The 17,401-nt window shown below is 32.7% G+C and overlaps 1 protein-coding gene across 2 annotated transcripts in view; it reads right to left on the bottom strand.

The window, feature by feature from the left end:
* Epb41l5 (erythrocyte membrane protein band 4.1 like 5) overlaps window positions 1-17,401 on the bottom strand; it is a 112,580-nt gene that overhangs the window by 54,543 nt on the left and 40,636 nt on the right. For both annotated transcript variants that reach the window (XM_076865973.1, XM_076865972.1), the window contains exons 12-16: window positions 13,560-13,729; window positions 12,009-12,115; window positions 10,299-10,326; window positions 5,580-5,622; window positions 5,065-5,180 (exon numbers count right to left, since the gene is read on the bottom strand). In XM_076865973.1, the coding sequence (XP_076722088.1) occupies window positions 5,065-5,180; window positions 5,580-5,622; window positions 10,299-10,326; window positions 12,009-12,115; window positions 13,560-13,729 (464 nt within the window). The remainder of the gene's footprint in view (window positions 1-5,064; window positions 5,181-5,579; window positions 5,623-10,298; window positions 10,327-12,008; window positions 12,116-13,559; window positions 13,730-17,401) is intronic.

The following is a 17,401-nucleotide window of genomic DNA, read 5'->3' on the forward strand; positions in this document are numbered from 1 at the left end:
TTGAAGCATTATGAATTCTCAATATAAAGTACCCTCAAATTTCTATTTACACAATTTAAAAGTTAGGAAATATTTATAAAATTTGAAAAAAAATTGTAAAAGAAACGTTACCCTCCTAATTACTTCTCATTCCGTCAGAAATGTACTTTTTCCAGCTAATTTGCCTCTATGTACTAAATCAAAAATCTTGAATAATCACATCCCAAAGTTAAAAAATGGATCAGAAGTAGTAATACATATCCAATCCATCCAAAAACATTGTTTTGACTTTAGAATTTTATTTTAAAGGTTGTACAAGGTCAGATTCTGAAATTGTTGCAAACCTGTCAGGCAAAGGAGATGAAAAAGAAAAGTGAAAAGACAGAAGTATATTTTTCATTTTGTACAACCATTTAATAGTAATGAAAATATTCATTTAAACATGGTTTTTAACTGTTCAAAGTCACCATCTGGATTTATCTATGTGAATCCACTATTTATATGATTTCTAGACCTGTGATAACTTGAAGTATTTGTGTTTATTGAAAGAAAAAACTGCATTAATAATTTTATTAATTAAAATTTTAAGCATGTAAATAAAATTAAGGTCTGGGACATTTTTGAAAACTAAATAGTATATGAGAACATTATATAAATATCATGAAAGGCTTATACATAATGACTGAACGTGCTTCCTTCTGGGTGTGCTTTTAATGTGTCTGATTCTTTAAATCTCAATTTATTTGGACATTATGTGGTGAGGTGACAACTGGCAGTCTGTCACAAACACGAACATAAACCTTCTCCTGACAGATACTTTGAATGATGTATTAACATGCTAAAATCATAAAAACCCCTTCCAAAGTCACAGTGATATACGTTCTTTTCAACACGACAATGTTTGTCATTATCATTGATGACATACAGCTTCTTCAGATCCTCTTCCCTTCCACAGAAGAATTCAATCACAAATAGCACTATACAACTAGTGACTCAGTATAAAATAAATTCTTCCAAATATGCCCAATGTGATCAATCCTTTATAAACACCAGGAAATGTATACCATCAACTTGGATGACAAAGAGTCCCAATGCCTAAGAGGCTTAACACTCATATCTCGGTCATGGCTGCATAACCAGGAAAATGAACATCATGATGGGCTCCTGCATTCTTCACATTGTGCTCATGAACAAAGTCAGTGTAGTTTCTATGTGCGTTCTGGGGTGGGGGCAAAGGCCTTGTGTTCCACTGGTTTCCACCACGTTGACAGCAGTCACTGGCCGCAGACAGCCTGGATGGTTGGGGAGTTGGAGGGGAGCACAGTTAGTCAATAGGAATAGGAGAAAATGGATGTGTTACGAGGTAATAAAGGAGAAAGACAATGTGAACAGCATGCACCACTGCTATGAGTTATTACCAACATCTACTCCATGCAATGATAACATTCAAGAATAACAAAGGGGAAATCAACAAAGTTACATGGTAAGAGAAAGCGTCAATATGGAAGTATGTACGAGTAATGAGAATCAGCTAAGTAAATTAGAGAAGAAAATTCACAGCAAGACACCCTGTATCTGTGCCTGATGTTATGAAAATCAAATGCAGAAATGTTGTTTGGGATTCTAAAGAGGAGAAAAAATATTCATAATCTACTTAACTGAAATAGTTGAAAGAAGAATTTTACATAAAAACAAAGGCATATATGAAATAGGGCAATTATTGAAAATTATTCCCCAAATTATATAATTTTACAAAATTAAAATTCGGGACACAAAATTTCAGAAACAGAATTAAAGAAAAATCTGCCCTCAAGAGTTCACATGATTTTTACATCAATGTTCCCTAATAATAGAGAACTGCTGATCCTTCTAACTGTAGAAAAAGTTCACAGGACAACAGGACCTCAAAATGAAAGTCAACAGGTACAGATAACGTGTAAGATTGTAAGTCTCCAAAAAAGTTTTTTTTTTTTTCCAAAAAACAAACGTTTAATAAACTTATTAGATGTCTTTTATCACAGTGCTATAGAACTAGAAGAGTGAAACATGCATACATGTAATTCCCAGTTAAAAGTGCTAAAAGTAAGTCCTCTGATAGAAAACATTTGCAAAGGTTCAGCAAACCAAAATTGTGTGATACGGCAAAAAGGGCAACACATATTTCAAATAACTGCAAAAGAAAAAAAAAGTATCCCAAATCTGAGCTATCTAAAAAATAGATTGTAAAATGTAGTGTTATCTTTATAACTCAACCAAAACACTAATCTTTAATCTTTTTTTGCTTTAGGAAAACTAAAAAGGATATGAAAGACTCACAATAAAATCATCTTCCTTCCTTCAACCAAAATAATCTGTTTATCAGATCTAATCCTCAAAATTCAAAAACTCAACTTAGGGTCTCTAAAAATTAAGAAAATTAAATGAGATTTATGCCAGATTTTCTAAATAGTATTGTTTTGTTTTTGTTGTTTGCAAATGATTTATGTATTTAAATTACATGGATTGTTTCTCAAAATTTGACATACTATTTGATAAATTCTAAGTTATTGATACATCAAAGCTTTGGCCCAATTAATGGGTCATTTAAAATATATCAGCAAGAAAAAGCTGAATTCATAGCTGGGCGTGGTGGTGCACACCTATACTCCCAGCTGCTGTGGGGGCTGAAACAGGAGGTCTGTGAGTTCAAAGTCAGCCTCATCAATTTAGAAAGGACCTAAACAACTCAGTAAGACCCTGTCTCTAAACAAAATACAAAAAAGGCCCGGGATGTTGCTCAGTGATTGAGTGCCCCTGGGTTCAATTTCCTATACCAAAAAGAAAAGAAAAAGCTGAAGATAAGAAAAGGAAATAGATTAAGTTGGCTAAAAGTTATCTACCAAAAATAAGGTGCTCAAGAGCCTAGCGTGGTGGTATATGCCCATAATCCCTGAGACTTTGGAGGCTGAAGCAGGAGGAATTTAAGTTCAAGGCCAGCCTTGGTAACTTAATAAGTCTCAAAATAAAAAGGGTTAGGGATGGTGCTGGGGCTCAGTGGTAGAGTGCATGCCTCAAGTGTGTGAGGCACTTGGTTCGATCCTCAGCACCCACATAAAAATAAATAAATTAAATAAAGATATTGTGTCCATATACAACTAAAATATACGTATATAAAAAAGGCGGGGCTGGGGTTTTGGATCAGCGGTAGAGCACTCGCCTAGTGTGTGTGAGGCCCTGGGTTCGATCCTCAGCACCACATAAAAATAAATAAATAAAAGCAAAGGTATTGTGTCCAACTAAAAAAATATATATATTAAAAAGGGGGGGGTTGGGAATGTATCTCAGTGGTGGAGTGTCTCTGGGTTCAAAGCTCAATACCAAAAAACAACAAAAACTAATATGCTCCATTATTCTGCCCAACTTTTCAAACCCATGGAGAATTTCCAAGTTTTATTAATACTTTCTAAAGGAGGACTCTCTTATTCTTTTAGAATAGATTAAATTGGTTAAAAATATGCAGAAACAAAGAATGAAATGCAGCATGCATTTTAAATTAAGGTTGGAGAAATCTATTAGCTCTAAGACATGTCTGTATGAGCTCTATATTCAGTCCCATGCACTGCTGACACACAGAGGCTCAATGGGTATTAATGATCACTACTTTACTTCATTTCAGCAAAGGAATCTCAGTACAAGCAGATTAAGGAAGGAAGCCACGAATCTCCACATTTTTCATTTTTCTGGAAACTCACACAAAATCAATACTCTTTCTAAGGGCTACATCAAAGGAACAGGCAGTGCCTAACAAATCAAACAAATTTAAATGTGTACCCATTAAAATGGAAAACTATTGATTCTGTGTTACACAGGTTACAAAGTAACCAGATTCTCCTTCCATATTAATATAGAAGGTAAGCACTTATTAAGATGATTCTTTCACAGCTGAAGTCTCAATACTATTTTCCTTGCCAACAGGACTTAATGGTAAATAACAGTAAGAAAGAATAAAGAAATTAATGAAACTTTTCTTAATGGCTTAAAAAAAAATAAAAAGTAAAATTCAACATTTACAGGCTTCCTTCTTTACTTTTAAGTATGTGCCTACTTGCACACAAAATACCTCTACCATATTCCCAAGTTAAAAGAAAATTTTTATAAAAATGAAAAATTCTTTCAATCTTAATTGCAAAGTTATTTGGAACTAAAGTAAAAATATGACCAACCATCAAGAGGAAAGTATCCTGCAGTTAGTGAAGCCAAAATGACCGTAAAGGGGAAAATTAAATAGCAAAGACAGAAAATAATCACCAAACACTGTTGACCCACCACCATGAAGGAAGAACTGCTTGCACAGAAAGCGGACCAAAACCTTGAGATCACCACAGAAACGCATTAGATTTCAGGTACTAAGAAAACTAAGAGCAAAAGAGAAAAATCCTATGAATTATCAAAGTTCAAGTATTAAACACAAAACGTGAATAGATGATACAACCAACACCACCACTCAATCAAATAATTCCCAAAGTGACCCGCCTTCCCAAGCCCCATATATTTATCCAGCTAAAGAGTAAACCCAACTGATTAGCTCCAACAAACCACAAAGTATCCATATTTGTGTACTTAATATTAATCTGGAAATGTAAATGAACAAAATAGCCTTACTTTTGACAGATTCCTTCTCATTTCCAAAAAATGAAATACTAATGTTTTATTTTATTACACTTTAAATCATATTTCTCTTTGGCTTTATATTCAGTTTTTAATGAAGAAAACATATCCTAAGTAGAAATAGCATGTTATATGGAATAACAAATATTTTCTTTATGGATCTGAGAAAGGTTTCTACTGACTAGCAAGAAGTCTTTCAACAGAAAACCACCCATCATTCCCAGATCATGCGAATCAAAACAAAGACAGCCATCTTATGTTCTTGAGACAACTGCTCCCTTCTTTACCCATATACCTATTTTCCCCAGTCCTATGATTGCTCAATATACTTTTATTCAGCACACAAATGTGAATAATTTGCTTTCAGTCATACTCATAAGCCTTAAAATTGAGAATACAATTAAACAAGCAACAATTTTGATTAAGGATTTAACAAACCATTTCTTGTCATGCTGATCTGTTCCAGAATTCTTTGGAAGACTTTCTATCTCCACCAGCACAGGACCAGAGGATGTGGAAGGAATCACAGACGCAGTAGATCTTAGACCCCAAGTCTTTGGACAAAAATTATAAAAATAATTTATTTTTCTGCATCAATAAATAGAATACTAAAACAGAATACTATATATAGAGTGCAAATAAATACAATATAAGCAAATGGTTGGATATTATATATGACGTAGAGAGAGAATAATTTAACTGAATGCTAATATTTTATTCATTCTCTAGGACTTACAGTGACAAAATGTTTTATAGGTCATCTGTTTTATTTACAATATCTTAAGAGCAAAATAACAGGGGATAGACATTACTGAGCTACTTAAGAGATAAGGACAAGAAAATGCACAAAACTTGCACATGGTTGTACACTATAAAAATCCAGTTAATAATACTATAATTTACTTTAATTAAGTAAACTGTTCTAATATTTTAGAAACTTAATATTGTCTTACCTGTTGGGAATCACTACTCTGGGTAGAAACATTATTGTGAACACTGTAATGGGAGAAAAAAAATCTACTTAAAAAACTATACTTAAAATTCTAGGGCTTTATTTTCTAAGATTATACATATACATTAATGAAAGGAGAGCCTAAGACATCAATGTTCTGGTTCAAATAAAAAAAAAAAAATCAGGCTGGGGATACAGTTCAGTTGGTAGAGTGCTTGCCTTTAAAAAAACCTACTGCTGGTATCTAAAATTAAGAATGTCAGATGGCCAGAAAACATTTACAGGCAAACACTTGCTTTTCTACATAGGCTACTCAATTGATCCTTCACTATATATTATAATTCAAGTGTTTTTTAGACACATTTACTTACTATTTATCCTGTTTACTGATTAGACAAAGATGGCAAAACAAAGAGAATACCACAAATGACTCCTTACATTCAAAGCAACCAGCAAAAATAGCCATATAAGCTTACTGTCACTTCTTTTGTATATTCATACCAGCTCAAGATTTTCCAATAAATAACAGCTCAGCTTGTATAACTCTCAAGGCCTTAGTATAAACTTAACCTATTATAGCCCATTGTCCGATACATGACACCTATAAAAACTTAAATTAAGCAATTTTAAAGATGTCCTATAAAATTGTTGTCCAATACATGGAACAATGGAACATAATGGGTTAAAGTAAAAAACTTCTGTGTATATACACCTCTTCACATGATTTATAAATGTTCTAAAATTTTTAGTTTTGTCTGTACTCATTCCCTGCCCTCACAAAAAAATATCTTTAAACCTCAACCAGTAATGACAAAATAAACAGAAACTACAGAAAAAATAAAACATTCAACATAAGGATGTGCTATTACCACAACATTAAAAAAAAAAAAAAGTCGCTGACTTCAGACATTCTAACAATTAGTATCTGTGAAGAATTCAATAAAAAAGAAAACACATTCAGTTATAAAAAGGACATTCCTTGAAAGTGAGAAAATAATCTACATATTTAATGAGACCAATGTGTTCCAGGAAAATAATAATCATATCCACTGTAAAATTACACCTTCAACAATAAGAAAACTTCATGTATCCAAAAGGGATTTAAAGGCAAATTAAATTCTAGTGTCAGGTTGGCATAAATTCCTCCATAGCAATACTCAAGAAATTTACCTAACCAAGACATCATGGAAAATATGCAAATCTCAAATGGGGAAAAAAAAAATCACATGAATACAAGCATTCAAAACACCTTCTTAGGGGGTGAGAGAAAATCCAAAATTGCCTAAATATAAAACCCAGCCAATTAAGAAGGAACTCAAGATAAAAGCTTGCTAAAAGACTAGGTAATGAGGAATGATAATTATACAAAATACATGTATGAAGATGTGAATTTGGTGTCAACATACCTTATATACAGAGATATGATAAACTGTGGTATAAAGGTGTATTAAGAATTATATGCAAAAAAATAAGAGCTCATGTATAATGGTGCGAACATACTTTATATACAAAAAAATTATGCTGTAAATGGATAATTATGAATGTAACACACTCCACTATTGTCATGTATGGAATAAATAAAAAAAGAAAAAAATGAGAAATGAACCTATTTATCTTATTTTTTTAATAAACTACACTTTAATTACAAGTTGAATTACCAAAATTTGCATTACTGATATTTATGATCAAACCCAAAGTATTGGGGCTTGAGATGGGGCTTGGTAGTAAACGGTTTGCCTAGTATGTACAAGGCCCCGAGTTAAATCCTAAGCAAAATACACACACACACCAATAATAATCCTACTTCTAACAAAGGCATACATGATACCCCAATCAGAGTAATTAGCTTTTCTTTTTCTCAAATATTAATTAACAACTATTTTATTCAATTATTTATATGTGGTGCTGAGAATCGATCCCAGTGCCTCAGACATGCTAGGCAAGTGCTCTGCCACTGAGCCACAAAGCCAGCCGAGTAACTAGCATTTCATTGTCCTAATTTCTTTAAAGTCATCTAGCTTCTCGCTTCTTTGTCTTCACAGATTATAAAATAGCTTAGTTTTTTAAAAAAAATCTCTTAATAAAGCCTAATTCGTTTCTCCTCCCCCATCTAATTTATTAGTCAAAAGTTTATTATTATTGTTTTTATTCATACTATTTGAAGTATTCAGTTTCATGAAATTTGTGCAGAATCAGCCCATTAGTCTACGTAATAGGTGATGGAATTTATGCTTTGCCATTAACACCATCTTAATAGGTTTTGCAAAACATCTTGTTTTATTCAAAATGACTTGATTGAATTTTAAATATATATAGTATTTAATTTGTGTAATGGAACAAAGGATCTAATTTTTCTACATCATAAAATTATTCATTATGTGTTTTAATATTGTTGAATAAAATTAAAACATTATTAAAAAGAAACTGTTTAGTGCATATACATTTGCCTTGGCAATGTTATCAAGAATATAGTTACCAGGCAGAAGTACAAACCATGTTGTTTGCAGAATACATTATGCTAGTTTAAGTAATTCATGATCCCAAACATTAATGAAATCTTATCCAGTCTTCTTAGTAAAGAGTTAGACTCACTAGTCTATGGTCCCTCTGTTTCCCTATGAAGTTTTCCTTTAACTGGGAATAACTTCAGTAAGCAATAAAGATGAATAACATGAGAAAATAGTACTTATAATTAAGTGATGTTAACTAAACCATATCTTCCTATTTCTAAATAATATGGAATGTAGAAAGCATGACTTTCTCTTATTTATATAGGTTATTTTACTTTTAGGAGTATTAAAGAATTACTTATTATACCTAGTCTTAGCCTCCCTTATTAAAGGATTACAAGGAGGGAGGGAATAGCAAAAGGGAAGCAAAAGTACTAATAAACAAAATGTAAAATGTCCTTTAAAATGTCACCTCTTCTAAATATATTTAATATTAGTTAAGACACACAAATGAGTAGTTAGGAATAGTATAAGGAAAATGACCAATATCAGCCAATTTAGATAAAACTGCAGAATTCAAGGTGAAGAAATATTTTAGGTCAAATAGTTGTGCTCTTTCAAAAGCTATTGATATTTTCCATGGTTCACTGGAGCAAAACTGTTCATGCAAACAGAACAGCAAGGGCAGGAGTGAAAGGGCATGCATGCAAGCACAAGCTCAGATCCTCTCAAGCACTGTGATGAGTGGTGCTAAACAACATTCAAGAGTGTCGGGCCTATTTCTAGAACCCTACTGAAAAAAAATAATAAGAGTATCATAATCACTCAAATATCCCTTTCTGTTGTTCCCAGGACTAAAAACATCATTAATGAAGAAATAATATTTAGCAATAATTTAACATTTAAATTAATTTTAATTATAGAAAAGACTATAATTTTAATTATAGAAAAGATGCTCACTTTTTGTTGAAAAATGTATATTTCAGAACATCTTTTGGGGAAAATCTCATTTTGCAAATAAAAGCCTTAAGTTTTCTACATAATATGACTGCTTAAATAGTATGTTTACATTTCTACTAACTTCACTAGATATTCTTGAATATTCTGTCCCAGTCTTCCTTTCAAGAGACGGTTCATTAAACAAACGTGTTTTAAAAAATGCAAAACACCTCTAATCTCTTTCCCCCTTTTTATTAAAAGCGCTATTTGTAAATAACTTTAAGGAAATAGAAGTGTATAGTCCAGAAAAGGCACAAATTCTGTTTTGTTTTCTTGTTACATACATAAATTCTTACAATAGAATTCCCTGCTTCCTCCTGGCTCTATTCATTTATTTAGTTTCAACAGCCTAGCAGCTGAAGAAACTCTGTAAGAGTCCTTGCTGGAACAAGCAGAGTGCTTTTATAATGAATTGGTCATCACAGCCTGGTTTTAATAGCTTTCCAAGTGAAAAAAACTGAACATAAAAATTCAAGGTGAGACTGACCACGCTCAAGCACACAAAACCAACCAACTTCGTTTGGAGAAGTTCTAGTATAAATTCAAAAAGAACCTAGATTTGTGGATATGGTATCACTATGACTCTTTCAATGGGTATTTCAGAATTTTCAAGTAAATAATCAGTTTTGAAAAGCATTCTATGAGAATACATACTATAATATACACTATTAAAATTAACAAAGTACAGATGATCTCTGATGAATGCAGACACATGAATCAACAAAATATTAGCAATCCAAATTCAGTAATGTAAAAGATTATATAATCAAGTGGAATCCATCCTAAGAATAAAATTGCTTTATTTGCAAATGAACCTTTGTTCTTTGAGCTCCTTGCATGTAAAAATAATCTATCTTTAAATCCTCAGTGACTTGCCAATAACAAATGTCATTTTCTCATTAAAAAAAGCATACCTACTCCCAGCTCTATTTCTTTAAACTTGTTTATTTTTCTTCATATCAATTTTATCTGGCATTATCTGTTTTATGTGTTTCCTACTCCTCCCCTCAATGCCTACGGACAACTCTGACACTTCAAAAAGTCTTCAACAAAAGCTTAATAACATTGGGCTGGGTGGGGATGTGGCTCAAGTGGTAACGCGCTTGCCTGGCATGCGCAGGGCGCTGGGTTCGATCCTCAGCACCACATAAAAATAAAATAAAGATGTTGTGACCACCGAAAACTGGGGAAAAAAAAAAGCTTAATAACAGTAACAAACTAAATTACCAAAACATTATATATCAATTTCTAAGTAATAAAACATTACTCACCTGAGTTCTTCAGATTTTGCCGTACTTGCTGTCAGAAAAAAAAAGAAAATATCTCATTAGTTCAATCTTACAAAGTAAATTGCTTCATTATTAAAAATAGAACTTTGACTTGTAACATCTGACTTGTTAACAGTTTTCAAAACTTCATACAAAAAGTGTTCTGGAATTAATACTAGTAAAGTCACAGTGGCAATTACTTCTTTTTCTTTCTTTTTTTTTTTTTTTGGTACAGGGGATTGAACTCAGGGGACCTGACCACTGAGCCCCATCCCTAGCCTTATTTTGTATTTTATTTATAGGCAAGGTCTCACTGAGTTGCTTAGTGCCTCACATTGCTGAGGCTGGCTTTGAACTCATCATTCTGCTGTCTTAGCCTCATAAGCCTATGGGATTACAGGCGTGCACCACTGTGCCTGGCAACTATTCCCAATTTTTAAATAAAGCAATAAGTATATATAACTTTTTAAAAAATCATCTGCAAGTCTCATAGAGTGAGCTGATTTTGAACCTCAAAGAGGAAACCAAGAGGTTACTTGAGGATTTTAAATCACTGCCAACTGAAATGGTTTCATTTCTAGTCATATACTATTGATTTATAGTCACACCAACAATTATGGGTATAAATCAGTTTTTTTTTTTTAATTAATATTGCCAGGATTCTTCAGAAAACTTGGAATGGGACCATTCCCAGTTATCCCACTCCTCAGTATATAGCCAAAGGACTTAACATCAGTATAGTTCAGTGACACAGCCACATCAATGTTTATAGCAACTCAATTCACAATAGGTAAGCCATGAAATCAACCAAGGTGCCCTTCAACAAATGAATGAATAAGTTATGACATGCTAAATGAAATAAGCCAATCCCAAAAAACCAAAGGCCAAATGTTCTGATATGTGGATGCTCACACACAGTTAGGGGGGCCAAGGAAAAAGGATTAGACAAAGGGGAATGAAGGGAATGGAGTGGGATGGGAACAGGAAAGACAGTAGAATAAATCAGATATAACTTTCTTATTAAGTATATATACAAATACACAACTAGTGAAACCCCACACCATGTACAACCACAAGAATGGGACCCTAATTAGAATAAGTTATACTTCATGTATGTAATACAACAAAATACACTCTGTCATGTATATCTAAAAAGAATAATTTTTTTTAAATTATTATTTTTTTAAATTAATACTCCCAAATATCACATCATGGCAGTGTCTGGGTCAATTAGTAAAGACCCTGACATTGGACATAATTAAAATTCAATCTGTATTTTAACAAATTCAGAATTGAAAACAAAATACAAGTTTCATTTATCAGAGTAAACCATGCTTTTTCTTCTATAAGTGCAACTTAGCAAACAGCAAATAACATTTATGAATTTGGAAATATCTACAAATGATATATTAAAATTAAAAACTGTATTTAACAGAATTTTTAGTAATATTATAATACAATATAAAATAACTTAAACTGAACACAATATCAGAAATATCAGCTGAATTGGAATTAATATCAAGTTTAATCTCAGCGACAGGTATAGGCAATTTCCCCCATGTAAGCTTATGAAACTTATTGCACTAAAAGAGTACTTCAGTGGGTTAGAATAGCCCTAAAAAGAGAGTCAGGGTTTTCCTCTCAAGTAAACAATCCCAGAATATGACTTATTATCAAGAAAGAACAGTCCTTTGAAACCGGGTTGCACTTCACCTTTCATATGCAAAGTTCGTCGAGAATATCGTTTGCTAGGCCTTCTTTCAAAGGACGTCGATCTTCTTGCTTTACTGGTTTTTGTGGTCTGGTACTCAGTTTTCCCACTAAAATAAATAAGGCGCATCAACAAAATTAAGAATTTAAGGCCTACAATCTTAATAAATACAAGAAAGTCTACAATCAGATTCTCCTTAAAAGAAGTATCCTGATCATCATCCTGAAGGAACTACTACTATTAGTTTTGATTTCCCTCTTAACCACATCATCTTTCACTCTTTAGGCTTTTGAGAATATGTAACAAATTACACTGTTTTTTTCTCCTCAAGCATAAATATTATCTAAAAACATAAAAAAACTACTTCAGAAAGTCTATGCTCTTACAGAGTTTGGAATGTCTTCCTAGCCAAATATCTCAAAGTGTATTAATAAGATTTTCACTTACTTTTTGTAATTGTGATATACTTTTCAGAATTAATTTTCCAGAAACATTTTAAAAACTATTACCTGCTTCTTTGATTTGCACTTAAATTCTGTTAAGAAAATGCCTTCCCACTCTGTTACATAAATTCCCCATGGTGACTACTGGTACTATCCATTCTTCCTTCAAATCATATTGATTCACATAGCATGTTAAAAACCAAAGAGGGGCTGAGGTTGTGGCTCAGTGGTAGAGCGCTCGCCTCGCACATGAGAGACCCTGAGTTCGATCCTCAGCACCACATAAAAATAAATAAACAAAATAAAGATATTGTGTCCATGTATAACTAAAAAGATATTAAAAAAAAAAAGAAACTAATAATCTAATGTAATGTAAACCAAAACATTTCTAACTCACGATAAACACACAAGGGGTCTCTAAGAGTAATGGAATTTCAGGTTTACTTTTATTTATTTTTTATTAGTTTTTTAATTCATTCATTCATTCATTCATTTATTTATGTTGTGCTGAGGATTAAACCCAGGGCCTTGCCATACTAGGCGAGCGTTTCACCGCTAAGCCACAACTCCAGCCCCAGAATTTCAGGTTTATATAGAGGACAGAAATATTATTCAGATTAATACCCCACTTCAGTGTGAAATCTTTTTTCAATATGGCATATAGCTGTTGAACAGAGAAACCACAAAACACTTATTAAGTCAATTTTAAGAGGGTTATTTATTATAATAAATAAGGTCAAAAGGGATTATAAAATCCATAAGTTACTCTGATTTTCTATCTATTTAAGAAATCATAGCCAATAATACATTTTCTTTTTTATTTTAGCCAATGGAAAGATTTGGCAAACCACTTTATTTCTCCATGCCTTAGTTTCCACATTTGTTAAAGGAGAAGGTTGGCCTAATATTCTGGGCTTGGATGAAAAAATGGATGAGAGAGGGCTGGGGTTGTGGCTCAGTAGTAGAGCGCCTGCCTAGCACGTGTGAGGCACTGGGTTGGAGCCTAAGCACCACATAAAATAAATAAAATTAAAGGTATTGTATTCATATATTACCAAATTTTTTTTAAATGGATGATAGATGTTAGAGAAAACAGCAATTAAACTTGACCTATATCTAAAACGTGATCCTAGTCGAATAAATCCTGAGCGATGAGAATTTTTTTGGACAGGGCCTCGGAGGCGGAAGAAGGCATGATGCTCCACAGCACATTTCCATAAATGTTTGCATGCTTTTGGATGATCCAGTCTAAAAACAAATGTATGTTCCTGCTCTTTGCCCTAGAAAGAAAGAATATAAAAAGAGGCGATTATTAAGCTGGACATGGTAGTACATACCTGAAATCCAAGCAATTCTGGAGGCTGAGGAAGGAGGATTTCAAGTTTAAAGCCAGTCTCAGCAACTTAGCAAGGCCCTAACAACTCAGCAAGGATCTGTCTCAAAAATGAAACATAAAAAGAGCTGAGGACACAGCTCAATATTAATCATTTCTGGGATCAATCCCTAGTACAAAAAAAAAAAAAAAAAAAAAGTGATCATTAGGTCAAAAAGTCCTGTCTCCCATTTCTGTGACACAAATAACAATAACAGCAATACCAAAAAAGAAGCAATAAAGTATCTAGTTTATTCCCTGAAATTCACTTCTCTCTCTTTTGACAGTGCTGGGGACTGAACCAAGAGCCTCATATATGCCAGACAAGTATTCTATCATGAGCTACACCCCAGCCAGAAACTTATTATTTATAGCTATTAATACACACACACACACACACACACACACACACACACACAGTTAAAAATCATACTATTTTCTAAGCTAGTATAAAATTATTCCTAGGAGGACTGGGGTTGTGGCTCAATGGTAAGCGCTCGCCTAGCATGTGCGAGGCCCTGGGTTTCATCCTCAGCACCACATAAAAATAAATAAAATCAAGGTATTATGTCCAACTACAACTAAACAATAAATATTTTTAAAAAATTATTCCTAGGAGTATCCCCTCCACTTACATACTCTCATTTGTCAGAGAAACAAAATTCACCTGTCATTCTTTGTGGTAATTATAAGATAGGAGCTGGGTATAAAGCTTGGTGGTACAGTGTTTGCCTATCATGTGTGGGGCCCTATATTTGATCCCAAGCATCACAAACAAAAACAATTCAAAGCACTATATATGATCTGGCAATGTGTCAACAGCCCTAAAAAGGCTCACATTTTTTGTCCTACTAACCATAGTCCCAGGAGTCAAATTATAATAGCTAACATTTACAGACTTTTTTTTTATGGATTTCACATGAATAAGGAATAATATCATTAGACTCATTTCATATAAGGAAATAGGAAAGAAAACTAGAATTTGAATCTAGTCAGTGTTGCTCCAGAAGTAATAGTTTTAACAACAAAGTAATACTGTGTCTCTAGGAAAAATGATTTTATAATTAAACACTGGCACAATCCACAATGTCCAAAACTATAAAGAAATGATCATGTAAATAATGGCAAAATTTTAAAACTATACAGAAAGATAAAAGATTAATGTAACATTATTTATTCATATTACAGAACACCATATATTAGTTAAAATGAATAAACTAAATCTACACAGCCAGAGTGTTTAAATAAAATAAGCAAGCTGCAAGTATATTTATGTTTATGTAAATTTTTCTTTTTTCATTTTAGGTACTATGGATTAAAACCAGAGGCACTCCACTCTCGAACTATATTCCCAGCCATTTTTGTTTTAAGACAAGGTCTTGCTAAGTTGTCCAGGCTGGCCTCAAACTTGCAATCCTCCTACCTCCACTTCCTGAATTACCAGGATTAAAGGCAATGTACCTCTGCACCCAGATATATCTTTAAGATCTCTTTTAGAAATAGATAAGTAATCAAAATGCTATAATCCTAGATCCCGAGAAAAATGGGTTTAATTTTTTTGTATTTTTCAATTTGCTTGAAATATTTTATAATTTAAACTGTTTTCTCATTTAAAACTATTTTTCAATGCCAATTTCTTTATCATCTTGTTATAGGAAAATATTAAAATATTCTTAAATTCTAAGACACAAAAATGCCAACCACAAAGGAAAATAAATTATGAGCTGCAGTACATTGATAAGGTTCTGTTCACCCAAAAGATACTTTAAAAAGAAGGAAAAGAAAGTTAAAGAGCAGATACTTGCATGCTATACCTGACAAAGAATCCCCGAGTTCAATCCCCATTACCATGAAGAAAAATCTAAATCATCCAAAGCTGAAATCGACTTGCAATAACATACCCACCCACTTGAAGTTCATGTAAATTTCTCTACACAAAGTATTACCATTTAAAAAAATTCCAGGCATAAAAATATTAATGTACCAAAAATTCACTTACTATATCATGAAGTGCTTCCCATGTCAATTACTATTTCTTTTCACTAAATAGCATTTTAGTGCACAAAAATGAGAACACATGACCATATATCTATGCACACTTGCAAAGATTATGCACTCCTATCTTACCACTAATCAAACTGTTGCAATTGCTTCTCTACTTATTTCTCCCTCCCACTCCACTCAAATCTGCTGGAGAATATAAAAATTTTTTCATTCATCCTGTTAAGTAAAAAATCTCACACTGTACCAGGAACATAAGCACTCATCACCTTTATTCATAGATGAATAACTTTACAGTCAAAACAGACTACCAAAATGTACCAAGTGAAAAGCAGTACTTCCCATTAAGCACCAGCAATCAACACAACCATAACAGGCTTCTAACAAACCACTGCTTCTTTTATTTTATTAATGGTTTTTTTTTTTTTTTAAGAGAGAGAGTGAGAGAGAGAATTTTTTAATATTTATTTTTAGTTTTCCGGCGGACACAACATCTTTGTTTGTATGTGGTGCTGAGGATCAAACCTGGGCCGCACGCATGCCAGGCAAGCACTGCTTGAGCCACATCCCCAGCATTTATTAATGTTGACCAGATGATAAACTCAAAGACTGTTTGCCAACATGGATGTTTGTGCTCTTATTAGAGAGATGTGGCCAGTGCAGTATCGTTATTAAAAATTTGACAAAAAACCATACTGCAAGTTATATAGTAGTAACTTTAAGTAATTGCTACAGTCTTAACCATTTTCCCAGTTAACATATTTAGTTATGTAATAAGCACAGAAAATCATCTGTAAATTACTACCATGATACAGAATACCACCTGATCTTGGCTTTCTACTTATTAACATTTATGTTGAAATTTATGACATTTTCACATTGCACCTTTGTGGGGAAAAATAGGAAAAGAAATGAACAGAAAATGCTGACCAAAAAAAGAAATATAAGTAAGTATGACCAAATATTAACTACTAAAAGATCAAGTTTAAAACAGTAATATTCCATTACCATAAGCGAATTTTTTTTTAAAAATTCAAGAATGGCAAAGTTTTGGTAAAACTCCCATTCTTGTACTTTCACCTACTTTACAATGGTACATCCAAAATATATTACTACTAATAATCAGGAGGAATAAACAAATCATAAATTATAAACATACTGGAAACGTGAATATATGTCTAAATATGATAAAAAATATAGGAAGCATTTGATTTTTAATATTTTTTAGTTGCCAATGGATCTCATTTATGTATTTATTTATATGTGGTGCTGAGGATCAATACTAGGACCTCACACATGCCAGGCAAATGCTCTACCGCTGAGCCACAACTCTAGCCCCACAGGAAGCATTTTAAATGGAAGAAGTACAATTTACCTAGGAAAGGAGAGAAAAATCATAACAAAATCTTAAAATCTCTCCAACATTTAATTATAAAAATGTTCAAACATATACAAAAATTGAATACCCATAGAGATACCATGTACTGTCAACAACCATTAGCATTTTACACAGTGTGCTTACATCTGTATCTTTTCATATATCTTTAAAGCTTGTTAATTTACATATAATTTTAGATGT

Source organism: Callospermophilus lateralis, chromosome 9 (genome assembly GCF_048772815.1).
Source record: "Callospermophilus lateralis isolate mCalLat2 chromosome 9, mCalLat2.hap1, whole genome shotgun sequence".
NCBI lineage: Eukaryota > Metazoa > Chordata > Mammalia > Rodentia > Sciuridae > Callospermophilus > Callospermophilus lateralis.